This window comes from Martes martes, assembly GCF_963455335.1.
Source record: "Martes martes genome assembly, chromosome: 4".
Classification (NCBI taxonomy): domain Eukaryota; kingdom Metazoa; phylum Chordata; class Mammalia; order Carnivora; family Mustelidae; genus Martes; species Martes martes.
In genome coordinates this window covers 9,205,740-9,226,589 of record NC_137891.1, presented here as the reverse complement: position 1 = coordinate 9,226,589, position 20,850 = coordinate 9,205,740, and the positions used below count along the sequence as shown (strand labels likewise).

The following is a 20,850-nucleotide window of genomic DNA, read 5'->3' as shown; positions in this document are numbered from 1 at the left end:
GTTACTAGACACCAACTCTAAACTGTAGTCCCCAGGAGACCCAAAACAACAATGTGGTCCACAGTCAGGGGGAGGTTGTTTTTTATTTCAGTTGGGAGAGACTGGAATGAGAAAGTTTTATTTTTGAACATAGCCAATTTAGTTCCTTTATATCTTCTCTAAGTGCTGCCTAAAAATGGACTAATTATTTGAATCTTTTGATTTGGAGCTAAAGGCACTAGTGGTCCTCTGGCATTCTACTTAGAAATCTCTTTCCCTACACCTACTCAGGCAGGAGGTACATTTATCAAGTTTCCATGTTACCCCAGGCAACAGCTCTGCTAACCTTTCCTCCTCTATGTCCAGGGGTCTCCTTTCCCCAGCACTGAAGAGCATTTCTTTCCCGTAAGCCCTCACGACAGCCTCCTCAAGGCTGGCGGAGCTTCTATAACCTTCTTGTGGAACAACAGAGGCACCCAGTTTAGCTCTTCCCAAGAGAGAACCTGCACAAGGAGTGCAGAGCACCAAAAGCCTCCAGCCCCAGCTGCCATTCTCTGGTCCTGGAGCTACCTGCCAAGACCTAAACGTGGCAGGGGTAGCTGGGCTTGGCCATCTTGATGCAACAGGTTCATCTTATGTGGACAGCCCTGTGCTAGAGCTCCTGCTGGGCTGGCTGGGGTTCTCTCAGAGCTGCACTGTCTCCTGAGGCTCCATTTAGCCCATCCCCCTTCCCCCTCCCTCCACCTCTTTCCCCTAATTTTGCAGATGTCAAGCCTATATCTACAGCCTTAGAGGTTCTCCCTTCCTACCCCTGCTCATTCTCCTCTTCATCATTCCAAGGCATTACCACCAATAATCATGAGAAGAAAATTGAAACACTGCTAAAATCATATTAAAGCATTCCAATTCGATCCAAAATTACAGTTTTAACTTCTGAGCTTGACCAATTTGCTGAAGTACCAATTTAATAATCAGGCCTTTTATCTCTGACTTCATCTCTCTGCATTAGCAGCCAGTCCTGTGATAGAAAATCAACGTCTTAATGTAATAGTTCTGTGATTTATGGAACATTTGCACTAGCCAGCATTTTATTATAGACAAATGAGTTATAGCATTTTAAGGTATACATTTGAATTTTAAACTAGTTTAAGAATATTCGTGTATAAAGTAGAAGCTAAAACACTGGAATAGTAACGTTGATAAATAACTCTGTGTTTACCCCATAAATGGTCTGCACACACACTGCAATGAACAGAACTGGGTCTGGTGGGTCCGTCGGTACAGCTTGATGTTTCAAATCAATGGAGGCACTTCAGGGTTATCTTCAAAGTCAGGATCTTCCTCACTTGCTGTAATTTTGGGTTCAGATTGAATTCTTCGGGGCCTGTGTTTTTTCTCTTGAACTATGTTAGCCACATCAGGGAAGGAATGCTTGCTAGGATCTACTTCTAATTTCTCAATTTCCTTGCTTCTACAACAGCAAAAAGAGGCAAAAGGAAATTAAGATGCCATTTTAATGAAATTTCAAACTCATTCATTCATTTATTCAGCAAATATCGGCAAGTGCTATCATTAGAGCATAGAGATGCCCATAGAGCATAGAAAAAGAATAAGAGACTGTCTGTATTTCCAGGTAGCTCAGAGCCTTGCAGGACCAAGAGTGGAGAAGTAAAGTGCTGTTGCACAGACAGTGAGGGGAGGTCAGCTACGAGACTCTGCTCACTTGAGAATCTGTATTTATGTACTTTTTAAAAGATTTTATTTTTAAGCAATCTCTATCCCCAGCATGGGGCTTGAACTCAAAACCTGAGATCAAGAGTTGCGTGCTCTACTGACTAAGCCATCCAGGTGCTCCTCACCTGAGAATGTCTAAATGATACAGCAGGCAAACCCCACAGCCAGGATCGGTAACAGACCACTGTGGGCAGGTCTTACACCTGACGGTAGCTAATCCGGCTCCTGGGCCCTGCTGCTTTAGAGGATCCAGCCTGCATGCAGGGGCATTTATTATATGCGTTTGGGTGCCCAGTAAGCTCTGTCCACCAATTTCCCCGACAAGATCCCACTCCTGCTGTCGGCGCCCAGTCCTCTGGCAACAGTTACATGAAAACACAACAAGAAAGAGTCCCACACCACCATGGTATAGAAAATTCTAGATAATACAGGTCACTGGGCTGCCTCCCTGGCAATTTCAATCCATAGGTCTGAGGTTGGGTCCAGCACTCTGTATTTATAGCAAGTTCCCCCAGTGATTTTGATAATCAGTCAAACTATTTTAGAATCACTGTACTGGTCATCCAGTTGTCATTCTACAGAATATATCACATGCCTCCTCTATTCCAGCCCCCAGCCATCCCATGGTCTTTGCAAATAGGCTTGTTTCCTGGTAGCATCTCACAGCGCAGCATAGAGCTTGAATAGAACATTTATCACATTATCATGTAATTGTCTCATTATTGGTCTGTTCTCCCTACTAGACCAGTATTCTTGAAACAATTATATTGTCTTTTTCATCTTGTATCTTTGGCATATAGCTTTACTGAATACATGTTAAATAAATAAAAAAATTATTTAACATGTTAAATAAATAAAAAAAATTATTTAACATGTATTCAGCAATCCTAGTTGCACAGTACACAGCACACAGCACACAAAATTAAAATCTTTGACCTACAGAAAATCACAGTCGGCCTCATCCAGGAGCCCAACACTGATGTCCTCAGATGCAATGTATGGTGGGGGGAGGGAGGGTCAACTCTCTCTGGAGACTGTAAACTCTCTGTTTTTCTTGTAACCCTTCCACTTCTTTCTTGTTGGTTGCCCTTGCACTCAAGCCCTTGAAGGCACTTGAGTTTTTAATTTTCCTCAGTATTTTGATGAATACACATGGACCCACTAAAGGAAAGTGTAATGTATACAAAGAATATAAAGCATAAATATTCCAAAGACCCAGACTGTACACTATAGACTATGTAGAAAATTAGTTTCCATAGTCATTATTATGTACAGCTTTACTTTTCAATTCCCATGCTCTTATTTAAAAGGCTATCATATCTATGGCTTAATTAAGTAGGTTATCTAAATTCATCTATTATAATTATGTTGACTTCGAGGAAAAGCAGCCTGTCTTACTTCCAGGCATGAACCTCTTGGCCCACAACTTCTGGATGTTAGCAATAAACACTGAACCCAGTGAGAGGCAGTTATCTGCCACTCACCCCCTTCAGATGTTGTGAGAAATAATTTGCATGCAGGACTTGAATTGTTCACGAGTCTCCAGGTAATAGACAGTGATCAGAGAGGCTAGGGGCACCTGCAGATCACACTCATCCCAAAATGCTACCCTCTCAATGTCAGATGCCCACAGATAACCATCGCCAGTTCTACCCATCACCTGACTGTCAAAACCAGATCCTCTGGAGTCCAATAAGAATACCTGAAAGGCAAAATGAATATTCTCATTACCATGGAAGAAAACAAAAGAAAAGAAAAGGTCTAAAATCACTAGGCATAAAACACATCAAAGATTGATTCCTTATATTAAAGAACGTAAGCAAAGAACTTGCTTCTGGTAATATGGAAGGCCAGCATATTTGGATCAAAGACTCCTGCCTCCCACTGAAAACTTCAGGGAGATTATGAAAGATGTGGTAAGATAATAAGGAGCCGTAAGGGCAGAATTCAGTAAAAGGAGGAAGGAGGGAGGAAGTGGATCCCTGAAGCCACCTTTGCCCGAGGGAATTTTCTGCGCCCCTAAAGTGGCCTTATAAAGTCTGGGAACAGAGGTCAAGGCCCTGAGTGTGCCAGGTAGGCAGTCTGACAGGACACCTTCTCAATCAGAAGGCTTTTCTGTCACGTAAGAAAGAATGAAAAGTCAACCCACTCTGCCCACTGCCCCAGGGACTGTGAGGAGAGTGGGAGAGAGAAGGGCTGAGTTGTCACAGCCATAGTTAAAAACCACTGATCCTGAATTCAAAGTGAAGTGGTTCCAAACTGGCAGTGCCTTCAGGTAGGGTCTGCCTCACAGCACACACCAAAGCTCCCTGGCTCAGCACCTCCCAGGCTTCTGAGAAGCCCCTAAACTATTTGCTAAGGCAATGGAGCAGCTCGCCATCAAAATTAACAAGCACTCGAGGAAAAGGGATATTTTGCATGAGAACCAGCAGAAGCAACAAGAACACAAATAGAAACTAAAAATTTCAGATTTTGAATATGAAAGTATAAATTATGAAACTAATAAAATGTTTCAGATTTAATAGTATAATGTTGAACTTTTCCTCTGGGATTGGCAATCAGATAGAGATGCCTGCTATCCCTCTCCATTCTACACTGAATACCGTACTAAAATACCATACACTTAAAAAATTAATACAATGTGGGTATATTTAACATGAATCTAGACATAGGCCTTGCAGCCTTCACAAGAATTAACTCCAAATGGATCACTGACCTAAGCACAAAATGCAGAACTGTAAAATTCCTAGACAAGAACACAGGAGAAGAGCTAACCAACCCTGGGTTATGGCCATACCACTTTTGGTACAACAGGAAATGCATGATCCATGAAAGAAATAGTTGACAAGCCGGATTTCATTAAAATTAAAAACTTTCACTTCATGAAAGACAATTTTGGGAGAATGACAAGACAAGCCACAGACTGGGAGAAAATATTTGCAAAAAACATCTCACGAATGACTCTTATCCAAAACATACAAAGAACTCCTCAAACACAACAATTGGAAGATGGGCCAAGGACCTTCTCAGACACCTCACCAGCAAAGACGTACAGCTGGCAAATTAGCAAATGAAAAGACGCTCCAGACCATATGTCATCAGGGAAATGCAAATTAAAACAACAAGGAGATGTAAGTACATGCATATCAGAATGGCCAAAGTCCAGAACACTGACACCACCAAACGCTGGCAAGAATGAGGAGGAACAGGAACTCTCATACATTACTAGCAGGGATGTGAAGTGGTACACTACTTTCGAAGACAGTTTGGCAGTTTCTTATATAACTAAACACACCCTTAACCATGTGATCCAGCAGTCGCACTTCTCAGTATTTGCCCAAAGGAGTTGAGAACTTATGTCCACACAAAAACCTACACACCGTGTTTACAGCAGCTTGATTTATAATTCCCCCAAACTGGAAGGAACTAAGATGTGTTTCAGTAGGCAAATGGATAAATAAATTTTGGTCCATCCAGGTAATGGAATATTATTCAGCGCTAAAAAGAAAGACACTACCATGTCATGGAAAGACATGGAGGAACCTTAATTGTATATTACTAAGTGAAAGAGGCCAATCTGAAAAGGCTACATACTATATGATTCCAACTGTAGGGCATTCTGGAAAAGGTAAAACTAAAGAGACAGTAAAAAGATCACTATTTGCCAGGGGTGCTGGTGGGGGAGGAGAGGGATGAATGGGTGAAGCACAGATATTTTTAGTACAGTGAAACGACTCTGTATGATACTATGACAGTGGATACATGTCATTATATATTTGTCAAAACCCACAGAATGAACAACACTGAGTTTGAATCTTAATGTAAACTATGAATTTTGGGTGATAATGATGTGCTTCAATGTAGGTTCGACAGTTGTAACAAATGTACCACTCTGGGTGGATGTTGACAGTGGGGAAGCCTGTGCATGAGTGGGGGCTGTGGACATATGGGAAATCTCTGTGCTTTTCACTCAAATTTTCTGTGAACCTAAGACTGCTCTAAAGAAAAAAGTCTATTAAAAAAAAAGACAACAAGCCCAAGAATGGACTAAGATTTATAATGCTGGCTCTACTATCACTTAGCAACTTTGTGATCTTGGGCAAATTAATCTCGTTGAACCTCAGCCCATTAGGAATAACCCAATTTCTCCTGTAGTTATTTTGAAGATGAAAGACAGGTGATGGAGAGTATCATATAGCATAGACTAGGCACTCAACACTCAATAAACCCATTCTGAGCAAGTTATGTGTCCCCCTTGATCAGACAGTGTCATGGGACCACAAGAGTTCACAGAATCAGTTACCTTCCCCACAAAACCTGATGCCCTCTGGTCCCCGTGAACACAACCTTACTCCCCTGATCTTCCCCCTCCGGTCACTCTGTCTGCACAACAAGAGGAAAGGGCCACTCTGACTTTGAGAGGTGTATCTCTGGGTCTGCCATCCTCCTCTCCCTCAAAGTGACAGCTGCCTGACCCCGTTCCCACATACAGCCTCCATAGACAGCTGTTTGTTTCATGGGATCGCCCATCCAGGGGCTGAGGTGAAATGGATGGTGAAGTTTGTCAGTGATTAAGGAGTGCCATGAGCAACCTTCACATAGATATGTTATTCATAGCTGGAAGGTGATCAGCAAAAAAAAAAAAAAAAAAAAAAAATAGAACAAGAGAGACTTTGCCAATGTAATGTAGGAAGTAATCACCATAATGGTGATCTCCCCAGGGTCTGAAAACGAGCTCCATGCTGTTTGTCATGACTTGGCCTCCCATTCCTCACAAACCAGATTCGCCCTCCTTACACGTGTGGATGCTGCTGGAGATCAGTTACGACCATTCATATTCATAATGGCATAATATCCATATATTCATATTATTCATAATAGCATAATATTCATAATAGCATAATACCCTTGAAACTCCGTAACTTACACACATATCTGACAATGGAAGCCACTAAACTAGGAAATACAAGAGTGGGTCTCCAAGGTTAAAACCAGCAACCCATCTTTCAGAAGGAATTCAACTCCACACCTGTTGTTTAGACAAACCCCATGTTTGAAAGTCCACAAAACTTCCACGGTTGACTCAGAATATATACGAATGCCTGAGTGCTTGTATTATGCAAGATGTAAATATAGCCCTTGTTCAGGTATTTTTGTGATGATAATTTCAGCATATACATTTGTATCACAAAGATAGTTTGCCTGAGTTCAAAATAGATTTTGCCATCTGGATGGTAAGAGTCTGGAAATCATGACAAGTAGAAGGAAAGTCGAAAGGCCTGGGATGTGCATTCTAAGGAAGAACTAAAACGAGGAGGGCTTTGTCCAGAATACTTTAAGAGAGGTCACTGCTCACAGGAGCTGGGTTTTGTTCTGAGGGTCTTCAGGTGGCAGAGCTAGAATGTTCAGGGGGAATGGAGGAGAGGCTTCCTGCCACTGGGGAGTATGGCGATCAGGGAGGCAGCCAAGGGAAAGAGGCTGATGCAGAGGCTCACAGATGACCTGTGAGGAGGAGGATGACAGGAGGGCACACGATGGGGCCTTTTGGCCCTTGCAGCCCTGAGAGTTTTACGATCTGTGAAGTGACATACAGACCACGGATGGGCAGCGTGAGCAGCACTATGAACAGGACTCAGCAGAGCTGTCCCAACATGTCATGGCTACCTGACCTTCAGACATCCTAAACTTCTCTCCCTCATTTGCCCCATCCGTAAACTGAGGATGAAACTGGGGAGGATGTAGTGTGTTAATATGGGTGAAGCACACAGAACAGTGCCTGATACAAGGTGAGTGCTCAGTCAATATTAGTTGTCACTGGTGCTGACATCACCACTCTTAACATCGTCACAAGTAATTGGGGTCTGTATATACACAGATTTGTTTTTTAGGGATCAAGAGCCCTATAAATCGAGAGTCTACATTTTGGGAATAAACATTAACATTCACAGCAGGAATCGTTTGTAAACTTTAAATAACTCTATCTTTAGGGAAGGTGTATTCTAGACAGCAAATGACAATGAAGAGAAGTATAATAAAGATCAAGACAGCTGGGGAGGCAGTACCTTTGGTTGGGGCGCTCTCTGCTGCTGTCCAAGGTACTTTTCTCAGATTTAGATGTTTGTCGCCAACCTGTGATTACTCCGTCTACCTGAAATAAAAACACAACACGTGCTAAGTGATACATTACTCTTTGATATATCTTCAAAAACATACACTATCTATATATTTTTAGGAAGCTAAAACATTTTAATTTTTGCTACATATTCCATAAAAGAGTCTAACTTTAAGCCCCTGTATGTGGCATAGGAAAGTTATATCACAAATTGAATCTGTGTACAATACTCCTACAAAGCCACAGGCAGGGGGAATACAGTGAATTAATTCATGTAACAAATATTTTCTGACAGCAACATGCCAGACATGGCTTGGGAGGGTGGGTGAGGATAGAGATGCGGCAGAGACACTGCCCCTGAGCTGCCCCGCTCCTGCGCACATGTTGCAGCAGGAAGCACACTGAGCTGGAAGCTCAAATCCCTACCTTCCCGGCACATTGGACCCCATGAGATATGAGCTCGAATGCTCGTTTTTGGTATAAAAAATTCTGTAAAAATTCTGTAATTCTTCCACTTCTTTTAAACCAAATAAGCTCAGTGCTAAGTATGTTGGACTCTCAACAAATAAAACTGATTGATTTAATTTAACAAACATACAGCAACGATTATTCACACCCAGCACCTTCCCTTAGGAAGCTCAAAGGTACAAAAGTGTGGGGGCAGAAGAAAACATGGGGCCACTTACTAGACCCAGACACCACGCTGGACATATGCCTGCCGACATGAGGCAGTTCACGTGTTCAATTTAATCCCTACCTCCAGTATTCCTGAGACAAGGATTATTTGTAGGTGGAGAAAAGGAATTTTAAAACTCCTCTACTTGTGTTGTTTTGGTCCACTAACCAAGATGGGGGCTTCTGCCTTTTCTTTCCAGGGAAGGGAGAGGTCTGGCGTATGTACATTCCTCCTCCCATCCTAATCATTTTTCTTTAGGGAAAAAGTACTTCAACTTACTGGCCACATTTCACTGGTGTGCAGGGTCACTCCTCTGCAGGTGAGGGACATCTACTGCCCTTTCTCTTTTGGGCCTGAGACTTTTCTTAGTGCACAACAATGGTCAGATCCATGAGGGAACAGACTAGGCTTGGAACTTGAGGGTCTGGTCACCATCCGCACTCCCATCTGCAGGCTCAGGTAAGCATATTGGACTCGCCATCAATGTTTGGGAAGAGAATAAGGAGCCCTAAGGTAGCTTCAATCTTAAGGTAGATTCTCCAATCCAAGTTTACCAAACCTCTGCATCAGAGTGCTGGCCACTTAATCCAATTACTAGATGGGGTAATCTGTTTCCCATTTGACTAGCAATTCTTGATTGCATGTCCCATTGGTTAGAGTCCCAGAAAGCCTATCCCATTGTTTTTCACATGAATGTTTTAGGAAATGAATAGTGAATGAAGAAATGTAGTAATGAATCCTATCCCGGGGACAATAGAATGAAATTTGGGGAGGTGAATGCTTGAGGGAGAACCATCTCTCGATGGTAATCTTTCTATGTTTTGGTATAAGAACCAATGTTTTAGACAGTTGTGTATCTATCTATCATATTTGACAACAATTCAATCCATCTGTGGGTGTGTCTTTGTGCAGCTCCCTTACGCAGAGGAGGATACAAAAGGTTTGCCCTTCCCTTCCCATAGAACTCATACAAGGGAGGACCTCTGTGTGATGCAGAAAGGAAAGATCTGGTAGAACCCCACCCTTTTGGTGTGTCTACTGAACATCTGTCTGGAAAAAAATACCTGTAATACCACACAAGGCCAGTCTTGTGCTGAGACCCTAGGAAGAAAGAGCAGTGACTACTGCAGGGACCAAGGACACTACATTTCAAGTCTGGAAGAGTTTGTTAAAAGAGGTAGTCTGCAGAACAAAAACTTATAGAAGAATACTGTGGAAGAATCAGCAACTAAAGCTACCAATGTAACGTTTACTGAATAATTAAAGGAGGTGACTCATGGAAAGGTTTGCCCAATGAAGCAGATTCTATTATCATCAAACACGTTTTTGTTTTTGTTGTTGGTTTTTGTTTGTTTTGCTTTCTTTTTGGAGGAAATTGATTCTAACATGGTTTATTTGCTACATTTTAAAATCTATTCATGTCAAAATTTTGTCTTCCTTTAGTTTCTTGTTGGCTAATGACTGATGCTATATTTTTGGACGTTAATGTTGGTAAGGTATGTGTTTACACTACTTTAATATGAAAACTTAACTACTTTTCTTCTTTTCTTTAACTGAACTAGTGTGATGAATACAAATATTTCCCCCGCCTTCCTGGCTTATCCTTGAAGACATGGAAACATTTAGTAGCTACTGAGCCTGGTTCTGGTTTATTAAGCCATATTAATATCAAACATGAAGGAAAAGATACAACTGAGGGCACTAAACAGAGACAAGCCCAGTTGAGGGGAGCAGAGGGAGAGGTTGCAGATGTTAGGGTAATGAAACTGGCCCCTTCTTCCTGCAGTGTCGTAGGGAGGCAGGAGGACCTCTGGGAGATGTGGCTGCACCATTGGGTGGAGCAGCACTGTCCACTGGAACTTTCTGCAATGATGGAAATGTTCTGTCCAGCCCAACATGGTGTTCCCAAACATTTGAAATGTGGTTAGAGCACCTGAACTTAAAGGTTTAATTGTATTTAAATTTCAGTAATTTTAACTGACCAAGCCAGAGAGATAGGAACACAGTTACTGTAAGCCCCAAATGCATATGTGGACTGCCCAATTCTTCTTCAGGGTGAAGGACATCCATCCATACCAGTTACTCCTAATTCATCTGTGGTCCTTGACCATGTGGCCTTTACAATTCTGGAAGTCTCCGCCCCTTCCTCAACATGCCAGGGAACTGGTACCCTTATGGAAGTGGGAGAACCTGGAGCCTAGGTCCCAAATTGATCCTGCTCCTGGCTCAGCTCTTCTCTCCCCGTCACAGGCGGCTGTCCCAAGGCATGCCCTCAGAAACATGCTGCACACTCCTCTCCATCTCAGATCTGTTCCCAGGGAGCAGTGGCACCTTTGCAATTTTTTTTTTATTTTTTAATATTTTAATTACATTAAATGAGACCAATGTTAGTTAAAAAAATCATTAAATTGTCAGTTTTAAGAAAAAATCTCTTGAGCCAAAAGTACAAATTTTGTATTGCTTCACGTTGTAAATGCACTAACAAGAATGGGAGCATATGCATAATTAGAGTCTTAAAACACCCCGTTTCTAACACTGTTATTTGTCACATAATAAGCTCAGACAAAGATTCACTGTGTTTATGGAAATGCAAATAGAATCACAAATTTGGAACTTTTCTTCACAGAGAATTTGCTGTGCACCAGAATCTAAATGTGTTTCTTATTTTTAAAAGATATTTTCAGCTTATTTAGTTCCAAAGATTCTTTTAAGTTTAAAAGTTAGGAGGAACTAAGAAATCAGTAAGAAAAATATTGACCCCCAACGTTCATATTAACATGAAAATTCATCCTAGCACCAATATTTATATTAACAGCAGGTAAAATACTTCTGATTTTCCCCAGCAGAGGATCGCAGGTTCAGGTCCTGAAAAACTGCTGGTTGTTTTCCTACTGTACCTGCATTATTCTTCCTCTAGGAAGTGATGTTCATCAACACTAAACATTTTAATAATTTGTACTAAGTGTGTTTAGGGATGACTGACGGACAAGCTGTAAAGGTCAAAATATATTCAATAAATTAGATCATGAGGAATAATGGTTTCCTGAATCCATAGAAAGAAATGTAATCAGCTTCCTGAAAATTCAATTGTGGGACAGGCACAAAGGTACAAATTAACGTTTTAATGATGTGATATTACTTTAATTCTCATAGAGTCATGCAATTTCAAGCAGTTGAAAGTTGAGAGTGAACATGGAGGTAGTAACCAAGTCCCCTTTTCTATAGAAAGCAAATGTCCTTTCTAAGGCTTTCTTGGCAGATGACTTTCCAGCTTTTGCTGAAATCCTACCCTGGGATGGAGTCTCATAACTTCCTGGGGCAGCACCCAGCACTGAGACAATCTCCCTCTACTATTTCTATTTCATTTCATTTCATTTCATTTCATTTCATTTCATTTCATTTATTAAAGAAAGGCAAACTGCCACATGCAGCACCTCATCTGGATGTGTCTGGAGTCTTGGAAACATGACTAGCCTATGTTCTCCTACAAATGGACCTTGAGAGCTTGTTTGGAAGACCCAGCAGGGGAGCACAGCTATTCCTATAGCCTTGACAGAAGAACAGTCCTCCTCAATCAGGGAGAGTCATTCTCTTCCACTGAGCCTGCAGCTTTGGGAGGGATGCACAGGGGGCAGTGAGGGAGGAAGGGGACACTTGCCTGGCCACCCACATCAGCCCAATCAACCCTGGCAATAAATGGGGTGACAGATGTCCTAGTCAGATCACCCTCACATCCTTTTTTTTTTTTAGCATAGTTTATTTTTTGTTTCAAGTTTTTATTTAAATTCCAGTCAGTATAATATTAGTTTCAGGAGTAGGATTTAGTGATTCATCACTTACACACAACACCCAGAATTCATCCCAACAAGTGCCTTCCTTAATGCTCTTCCTCCATCTAGCCCATCCGCCCCCTCCCTCCAGCAACCCTCATTTTGTTCTTCAGAGTAAGAGTCTGTTTTACCATTTGCCTCTCCACCCCCCCAAGTTCATCTGTGTTATTTCTTAAATTCCACATATGAGTGAAATCATATGGTATTTGTCTTTCTCTGATTGACTTATTTGGCTTAGCATCACACCCTCCAGTTCCATCCATATCATTGTAAATGGCCAGATTTCATTCTTTTTCATGGCTGAGGAATATTCCATGATTGGGTTTTTTCTATGTAACTCTACTTTAACAAAATGCATATCATTGCTTTCCCAACTCTAGAAAGTTTCATCACTAAGATGATGAAATCCAGACTGGGTGTGCTGGGTAAAATTCAATAAACATACCCAAGAGAGAAAACCAGCTCTCAATCCTTATCTTCAAGTTGAACCATAGAAATTACAAATACCTAACTATTTTTGACCTACAAAACAGTGATTTCACATGGTTCAACTTGTTATTTATACAAGGCTGAATAAGAATGAGCAAACAGTCACTCCACTCTAGATGAAGACTTGATAAATTAGAAGAGCACATGGATGAAGAACAAGTAATCTAACTAGAAATAATTATCAAGGAACAAAATATAAAACAATCAACCTTCTAACTTTTTGTTTTGAATTTACCCTGGCTTCTTAAATTATAGTCTTTGGGAAAATCAGAAGTAAATTTCTCTTTTCTTGTATTTTCACTTTGTACCATAGTTTCAACTATTACCTCCATCAAATCTTCTCAACGAATATTTACTGAGCATCTACTATGTGCCAAACATAGGAGTAAGTGGTAGACATGGAATGATAGATTGAAAAATTATCCCTGATCATCTCAGGAGAGATAAAGACACATAAGCAATTAAAACACACTGGAGAAAGTGCAATTGATAGATATACTAGTATGGAAGCCCAGGGGAGGGAGGGATGTATCCTGATGGCATGGGGAAGGCTTCCTGGAGGATGTGAGTTTGATATGAATTTTAAAGAATAAGCACATTCCTGCTTATGTGGGAATGAAGATTATGTGGGAATGAAGAACACTAGAGGGAGAGAAAGAAAGCCTGAGTAAAGACAAGAAGGTAAATGACCACATAAACTAGCACGGAATATTGGGCAGATAATAGCTGGAAACAATGTGAAGAACCAGGCAGAGGTCAGGTTTCAGGAGACTATTTTAAGGTGCTTGAACTTTGCACAGGAGGTGATGGAAATCTCTGCATTTCCCCCCCGCCAACTCAGCAGAACAGCAACATTCTTAATGTACTCTTTATTTTCATTAGTCAAAGTGTGTGACGTTAACAAAGTGATTAAGTCCAGGGGAGTGGCAGTTTTTGAAAAAAAGTGTTTCTTTCATCATGAGATAAAAATATACTTTTTTAAATATTAAAGTTACATTTCTTCCTCTCTCACCCCAAACTTTATTCCGAAAGTACTTCTAACATGCAATTTTGTTGGGAACTATATAAATGTGTGTATTGGTCATCCAATTATTGTCAAAATACTGCCATGTAAATTATTGTCTAACTAATCTGTTCTTCTGGGCTTCTGTTTGCCTGTCTACCCCAGATGTGTGTACATTTCTCTAGCTTCCCGCTGTCCCCCATGAAGGAGGTTTTAGACTCTACATTCAGGCTCACTGAGCACTTACACATCCTCTTAGAAGGCATCATTTGCACGAAGCACAATCCATTACTCACAATTTGCCCCTGCGTGGGAGAGTAGGAAAGTTCAAATGGAGATTGGCTGTTGAAAGAATTTAGCGTTAATAATTGACTTTCACACTCTTCAGGAGAGGCTTCTGCGGTATTTTCGTGAGGATGTGATATGGAATCCAAACTCCCAACACAGGTGCTGAGCCTGTTTGCTGTTGTATGCACTTGTCCTGTTTCTGCTCTGCCCTCTACAGTTCGGGGAGATGGACCTCCAGGGTTCATCACTCAGCTTCCCATGTCATGTGGTTTCCAGCTGGGTGCGGCCAAGGGGAAGCACAGGAGGGAAGCTGGCAGACTAAGAAAGAGGCTCCAGGTGCCTCTCCCACAGTCCCTGTCTGTAAGAATGACTTCTTCCGCAGAGGTAGAGTCTACTCTGTGGCTGCCCAAGAGGTCTCCACAGGTCTGGTTTCTTCCAGGCGACACTGGTGCATGGTTTCCGCCAATAGCACCTCCTCCCTCTGTCCTGGGAGTAGAGGTAGCCACCTGATGTTCCATGTTTCTGGGTGGTCTTACTCTCCCTTCTTTGGCATCCTAGATCTTCTGTTACCCATGTAACACATTTCCTGATTTACTCCTATAAAGTACACTGCTGTATAAATTTCCTGTATACTTTTCCAGTACTTAAGTATTTCCTGATTTTTTTATTAGACCCTTAACTGATTTACTCCATGTTTCTCACACCTCCAGGCACTTGTTACAACACACATTTCCACAACATCTAATTAGAATCTGCAGATAGTGGCCTGGGAATCTAGTTTTTTAATAAGCTTTCTCCAGGTGATTCTTAGGATCAGACAAGTTTTGAAAACAGACTTACTGATCCCACTGCTTTGAGGCTTTTCTGGATGCGACTCATTTACACAAGCCACATTTATAGAGAAAGCCAGCCATTGGTGGGTTTTAAGCATAAGAATAAAATGATCTGATTCATGTTTCAAAAAGGTCACTTTGGCTTTTGTATGAGGAAGGAGTCAAAAGATGAAAAGCACCAGAAGCAGGAAAAACAGGGAGAGGCCTGTATGAAGTGGTCCAGCAGGGAGATGACAAGGGCATGAGCAAGGGTGAGGTAGGGAGACAGAAGGGAGTAAGAGAATCCAGGATATGTTTGGGTAGTAGTTCTGACCAGGTGGATGTGTGACGGCAAGAGGTAAATTGAGGATGCCTTCCAATCTTTGACTTGGACAACTGAGTATATGCTGGTGCCATTTTCTAGGACAGGAACGACTATGGGAGGAGCAAGTCTGCAGAAAGAAATTAGGGGTTTATTTGGCCATTTGAAATTAGTCGTGCTGATTTATGCATTCAGTTTGGCTTGTCATTTGACAGGTTCACATAAAATGTCTTTGATTCTAAAGCCTATGCAATTTGCTAAGTTTTACATTTTTTATTTTCCTTTTTTTCCCTTTCCTATTTTTTTATTTTCTTTTTAAAAAAATTTTTTTTAATTTTTTAAATTTTTTTTATTTTCAGCGTAACAGTATACATTGTTTTTGCACCACACCCAGTGCTCCATGCAATACGTGCCCTCCCTAATATCCACCACCTGGTTCCCCCAACCTCGCACCCCCGCCCCTTCAAAACCCTCAGATTGTTTTTCAGAGTCCATAGTCCCTCATGGTTCACCTCCTTTCCTTTGAAGTTTAATAATATTTTAGGACAGCATTTTGAATTTCTCAATTTATTTATTGGTTTACTCTGTATTTTATGCTTAATATTATTTTTAATGACTGTTAATTCAATGTAATTTCTATAATTTTTTTCTTTTGGAAATGAAAATGAGGTTTTCATAGGTGTTGTCTATTATGAGCTTTTAAAGTTATCTTAAGTATATTCAAATAATAAATGGTCTCACGTTTTTGTTGATCATATTTATCAAAGACAGAAATTGGTCATAAATCTTCTAGTGGAGCTGATTCTGTTTATTTGTCCTTATGTTTATAAGGCCTTCTGCTTTACACACTTAAATAATATACAGTCTAATGAATATAAGGCAATTGGATCTTTATTTTATGCAATATTTTTTATTACTATAGAATTCTTATTCCATTTTGTGCTTCTTTGCTTTAAATTCTATCATGTCTGATAATCATTTTGCCATAAGTAGTCTATAAATTTTGCTTACATTCACTTACTAAAGCTGTGTCCATTCTTTTCTTTACATATATCTTGGGTCTTTTAGTTTCAGGTGTGTTCTTGTGAACTAGCATAATGGATTTTATATCTGTTACTGTCTTACAAATTTTCTGATTTTATGTTTCCTTCCTCTATTCCTAACTGTTTTGACTTTTGTTTGCATTTATTTTCTGTAATGCTTTGTAACTTATACATTTTAATTCTACTGATTTTCCCTGAAAATATTTATATTAAATTTCAACATGAACACAGTGTACTGTTGGACCTAAATGTGAGACCTTAAAACATAAACATCCTAGAAGACAGCACAGGCAGTAATTTATCTGACTTTGGCTATGGCAACATTTTTCTAGATGTCTCCTGAGGCAATGGAAACCAACAATAGAAGTAAACTATTGAGACTTCATCAAAATAAAAAGCTTTTGCACAGCAAAGGAAACCACCAACAAAACTAAAAGGCAAGCTACTGAATGGAAGAAGGTATCTCCAAATGGCATATGCAGTAAGGGGTTAATACCCAAAATATATAAAGAACTCATACAAATCAACACCAAAGAAACAAACAATTCAATTTAAAAATGGGCAAAGGACCTGAATAGATACTTCTCCATAGAAGACATGCAGATGGCCAACAGACACATGAAAAGATGCTCAACATCACTCATCATCAGGGAACTACAAATCAAAACTACAATGAGCTATCACCTCACACCTGTTAGAATGCTTAAAATCAAGAAGAGAAAAAAACAACAAGTGTTGGCCAGGATGTGGAGAAAAAGGAAACTCATGCACTGTTGGTGGGAATGCAAATTAATACAGCCACCGTGGAAAACAGTATGGAGTTTCCTCAAAAAATTAAAAAAAGAAATGCCATATGATCCCATAATTTCACTATTGGGTATTTACCAAAGGAAAATGAAAACACTAACTTGAAAAGATATGTGCACCCCTATGTTCACTATAGCATTATTTACAATAGCCAAGGCATGGGGGCACTTGGGCGGCTCAGTCAGTTAAATGTCTAACTCTTGATCTTAGCTCAGGTCTTGATTTCAGGGTTGTGAGTTCAAGCCTTGTGTTGGGCTACATGCTGGCCATGGAGCCTACTTAAAACAAAACAAAAAGTATCCAAGACATGGAAGCAACATAAATGTCCATCAACAGACAAATGGATAAGAAAAACATGGTATGTATACATAGTGGAATATTACACAGCCAGAAAAAGAATAAGATCCTGCCATTTGAAATAACATGGATGGACCTAGAGGATATTATGCTAAGTGAAATAAGTCAGACTGAGAAAGACAAATATCATATAATTCCACTCATCAATGGAATCTAGAAAAGAACACATGGATAAGCAAACAAAAAGCAGAATCAGACTTATGAATACAGAGAACAAACTCATGGTTGCTGGGGGGAGATGGGTGAGGGTTTGGGCAAAGTGGGTGAAGGAGAGTGAGAGATATAACCTTCCAGTTATGGAATGGAATAATTCAAGAAAATAAAAGACACAGCACAGGAAATACCGTCAGTGATATTGTAGTAGTGATGTAACGGGAGAGATGGGAGCCATACATGTGGTTAGCATAGTGTAATGTATAAACTTGCCAAATCACTAAGTTGTACACCGGAAACTAATGTAACATTATATGTTAACTATACTCAAAAAAAGTTCAAGATATATATTTGGTGGCTGTGGAAATGTTCATATGCTTGTTCTACCCACTCCCAACTTCCCTATTTTCATGTTTTAATCTAAGTTTTAAAATCATACAGCTTTCTTTTTATATCATCTTCATTGCTTCTTCCAAGGAAAATAAATTTTTGACCCATTTTAAAACCTCATTCAAAACAATGACAACTGTTTCTATAAGACTACTGAAATACTGGAGAAAGATGACAGCATCTCAGTAGCAGAGGCCTAAGGGGTGAGGGGGTTAAGGGGATAACGAGGACTGGGAAATGAGAAGGGCTCCTTAGGTTTTCGGTTCAAGCAACATTACAGGAAGTATAACAGGCTCAATCCTATTTCTGTAAGAAGATACCTTTGGATACCTAATGCGTTGCAAATATTCCTTTCTCTTTACGTTTCTAAGAACCTATGAGAAAACACATATATTTTAATGAGGTGCTCATTAAGATATATGGAACGTCTGAATGAATGGATTGGTGGGTGAATGGATGGATGGCGACTGCAGAACTAATAGAACTAATAGAAAAGACCCCTAGAGATGCCTGTTCCTGTCTCATGTCTACAAATGGGGAAGAGGCAGGAGTTCTATGAGAGCTGAAGCTTCATGCATGCTGGGCCCTGTTGGTGCTGGGTCTAATTGGAGGAAAAGGCATTTGGGGAGCCTTAGGAGATCCCATAGTTATAACTCTGACACTAGTCTCTGAGCCGCAGAATTTCAAATTTAAGCAGAAGGATAGAGAAGCTAGTTAAGAAGAACCTGAGCCTGTTTGAAATGGAGACTCAGGAACTGGGGCGAGGGCAGAGCTGGGTGTGAGGAGGTCAGACTCAGCAGGGGGGAGACAGAAAGAGGGCCTTAGGAGACCCACTTCATTTTTTGTCTCTTCCATAATAATTCACACAGTGCTTTATTCATATTAAGTGCTTAATAAATCTTTGATGAATTCAATAAATATTTTACTTGATTAATAATTTAGTAATTGTCCAAAGTTTTTCATAATTTGGCAGAAATTTTTCAGAGTTCTAGTGCCTTACTTCCACATGTGGCAACAGACACATGCTAAATACTTCCCTCATCTGATACGAATAACTTCGATATAATTTATTTATGGGTGTAGCATGTCTTTTCTCTACCAGCATTGTGCTTAAGTATATGCATGTGATGTCTTCACCCATGCCTTGTAAGTAATTTCTGAACTACCTAAGTCCATTAGATTCCAACCCACCGTGACGTGAGCCACTTGTCTGATCTGGAGGGGAGGGGAGTTGAGTCCAGTTACTGAGGGAGCAGTACTCAGCAATGAGGCCCAGCCCTCCACTTACCCTCTACCACTCCTACATCAACTACAGAGGAATTGATCACCTGCAAATTTTCCACCTTCTTACATTTTCCTGGTGTTTATAATTATTAGTTAACCACAATTCTAGTATTGAACATTTGAAAATGTGTGGTTCAGTCTCCCAAAAAAGATTAATATAAACTTCAGAATCAATATAATTTTTAATTTTCCTCTAGCATTAGAGGAAGTTTATATATATCCAAATTCATTGTTGATATTTTAATAACTTCGTTATTTCTCTACTGTGCTCTATTGACTTTACTAAGAGAAGCATGTAATTCACTGAGTCTAATAAAAAAGATTTCTTGAAAGAAAACAAGATCTTTTTTTCTATTTAAAGAAAGATGATTAATCCACTATATTAAAAAATACATAAATTACCAGAAGCATATTATTTAAAAACCTTTGAAGAGATGAAATATCTATATAAGTTAAACATTTTTGAACTATCATAGAGATAGAACTACATTCTTTCTCAAATACTACCTGGCCAAAAATAAAAAAAAAAAAGAAATTAAATTTTGGAAAAAATGATCAGAAAAATAAGAAGGATAAGAATACTGGCTTTGATTCTAAAGATACCCAAGTAATCTGAGGAAAATTTTAGAAGGTGCAATTACTGACATTTATATGTAAAATCAATATGACAGTTGCATAAGACAGTTACATGGCTTTGAAATAAAAGTAGAATAAATCTAACTATCAAATGGTTCTTCCAAAATTCTTTTATACTTGTTAATGCAATCTTATCTGACAGCTCCCCATGGATGATCATCTTCACACAACAGCCTAAAATTGAAAATGATATTTTATTAAGTTAGGACAAACATCAAGGATGATAATGATGTTTCAAAAGAAAAGAAAATATCCTTTTACAATCTTGCTAGAAGATAGTCTCAGTGGGAAATATCCTCCATTGACGTAAAAGAGTCATGGTTATTCTTGCCAGCAGTAATTCAGAGTGCTGGGGATTTATATCACCCCTTTCCTCCCACCCCCGTTACAGGGCACAGCCATCAACGAAATGTTCTCAGGGTTAGTGTAGTGCTATCCTAGTTCATTCCCCCCTTAGGCAGAGTTATTTGCAGTATCTCTTAGAGCTTTCCCACTGGGGTAGCCTGAGAAAGCACTCTCTATTGGCTACCTTCCCCTCCCTACTTCCCGACCGGCAGTCCCTTACCACCCAAGTAAACTGCTGTACTGACATCCCTATATTAGGTTCCACTTCTAGGAGATCTCATACCAAAACAGTGCTTTATAATTTGTGTCTCACAATTTAATATCTACAATTACTGTGGCAATCATAAGGTTCCCCTCAAGGAGGAAAAACAGCAATCTGGCATAACCAGATTCCAAAAACACTGGTGGTGTTTCTACTGGATCCCATTCAAGTCTCTGTGTGTGCCTTATTTATCTTTGACTGGGTGCTTGATACTTACTAGATAGATACACACACACACACACACACACACACACACACATCCAGCCATGGTACTCATCTGGGACTACCTTCACTTAAGTTCAAGGCTCAGTTCTAGAGCCATTTCAAT

General features: G+C 40.0%; 1 protein-coding gene across 1 annotated transcript in view; it reads right to left on the bottom strand.

Annotated features, from left to right (window-relative positions):
• Nucleotides 1-1,052: 1,052 nt before the first annotated feature.
• Nucleotides 1,053-20,850, bottom strand: part of DNAAF11 (dynein axonemal assembly factor 11) — a gene marked incomplete at its 5' end in the record, with an annotated part of 64,090 nt that continues 44,292 nt past the window's right edge. Inside the window, 2 exons of the mRNA XM_080800194.1 lie at nucleotides 1,053-1,450; nucleotides 7,776-7,861. Coding sequence (XP_080656320.1) covers nucleotides 1,273-1,450; nucleotides 7,776-7,861 — 264 coding nt within the window. The 3' untranslated portion in view covers nucleotides 1,053-1,272. The remainder of the gene's footprint in view (nucleotides 1,451-7,775; nucleotides 7,862-20,850) is intronic.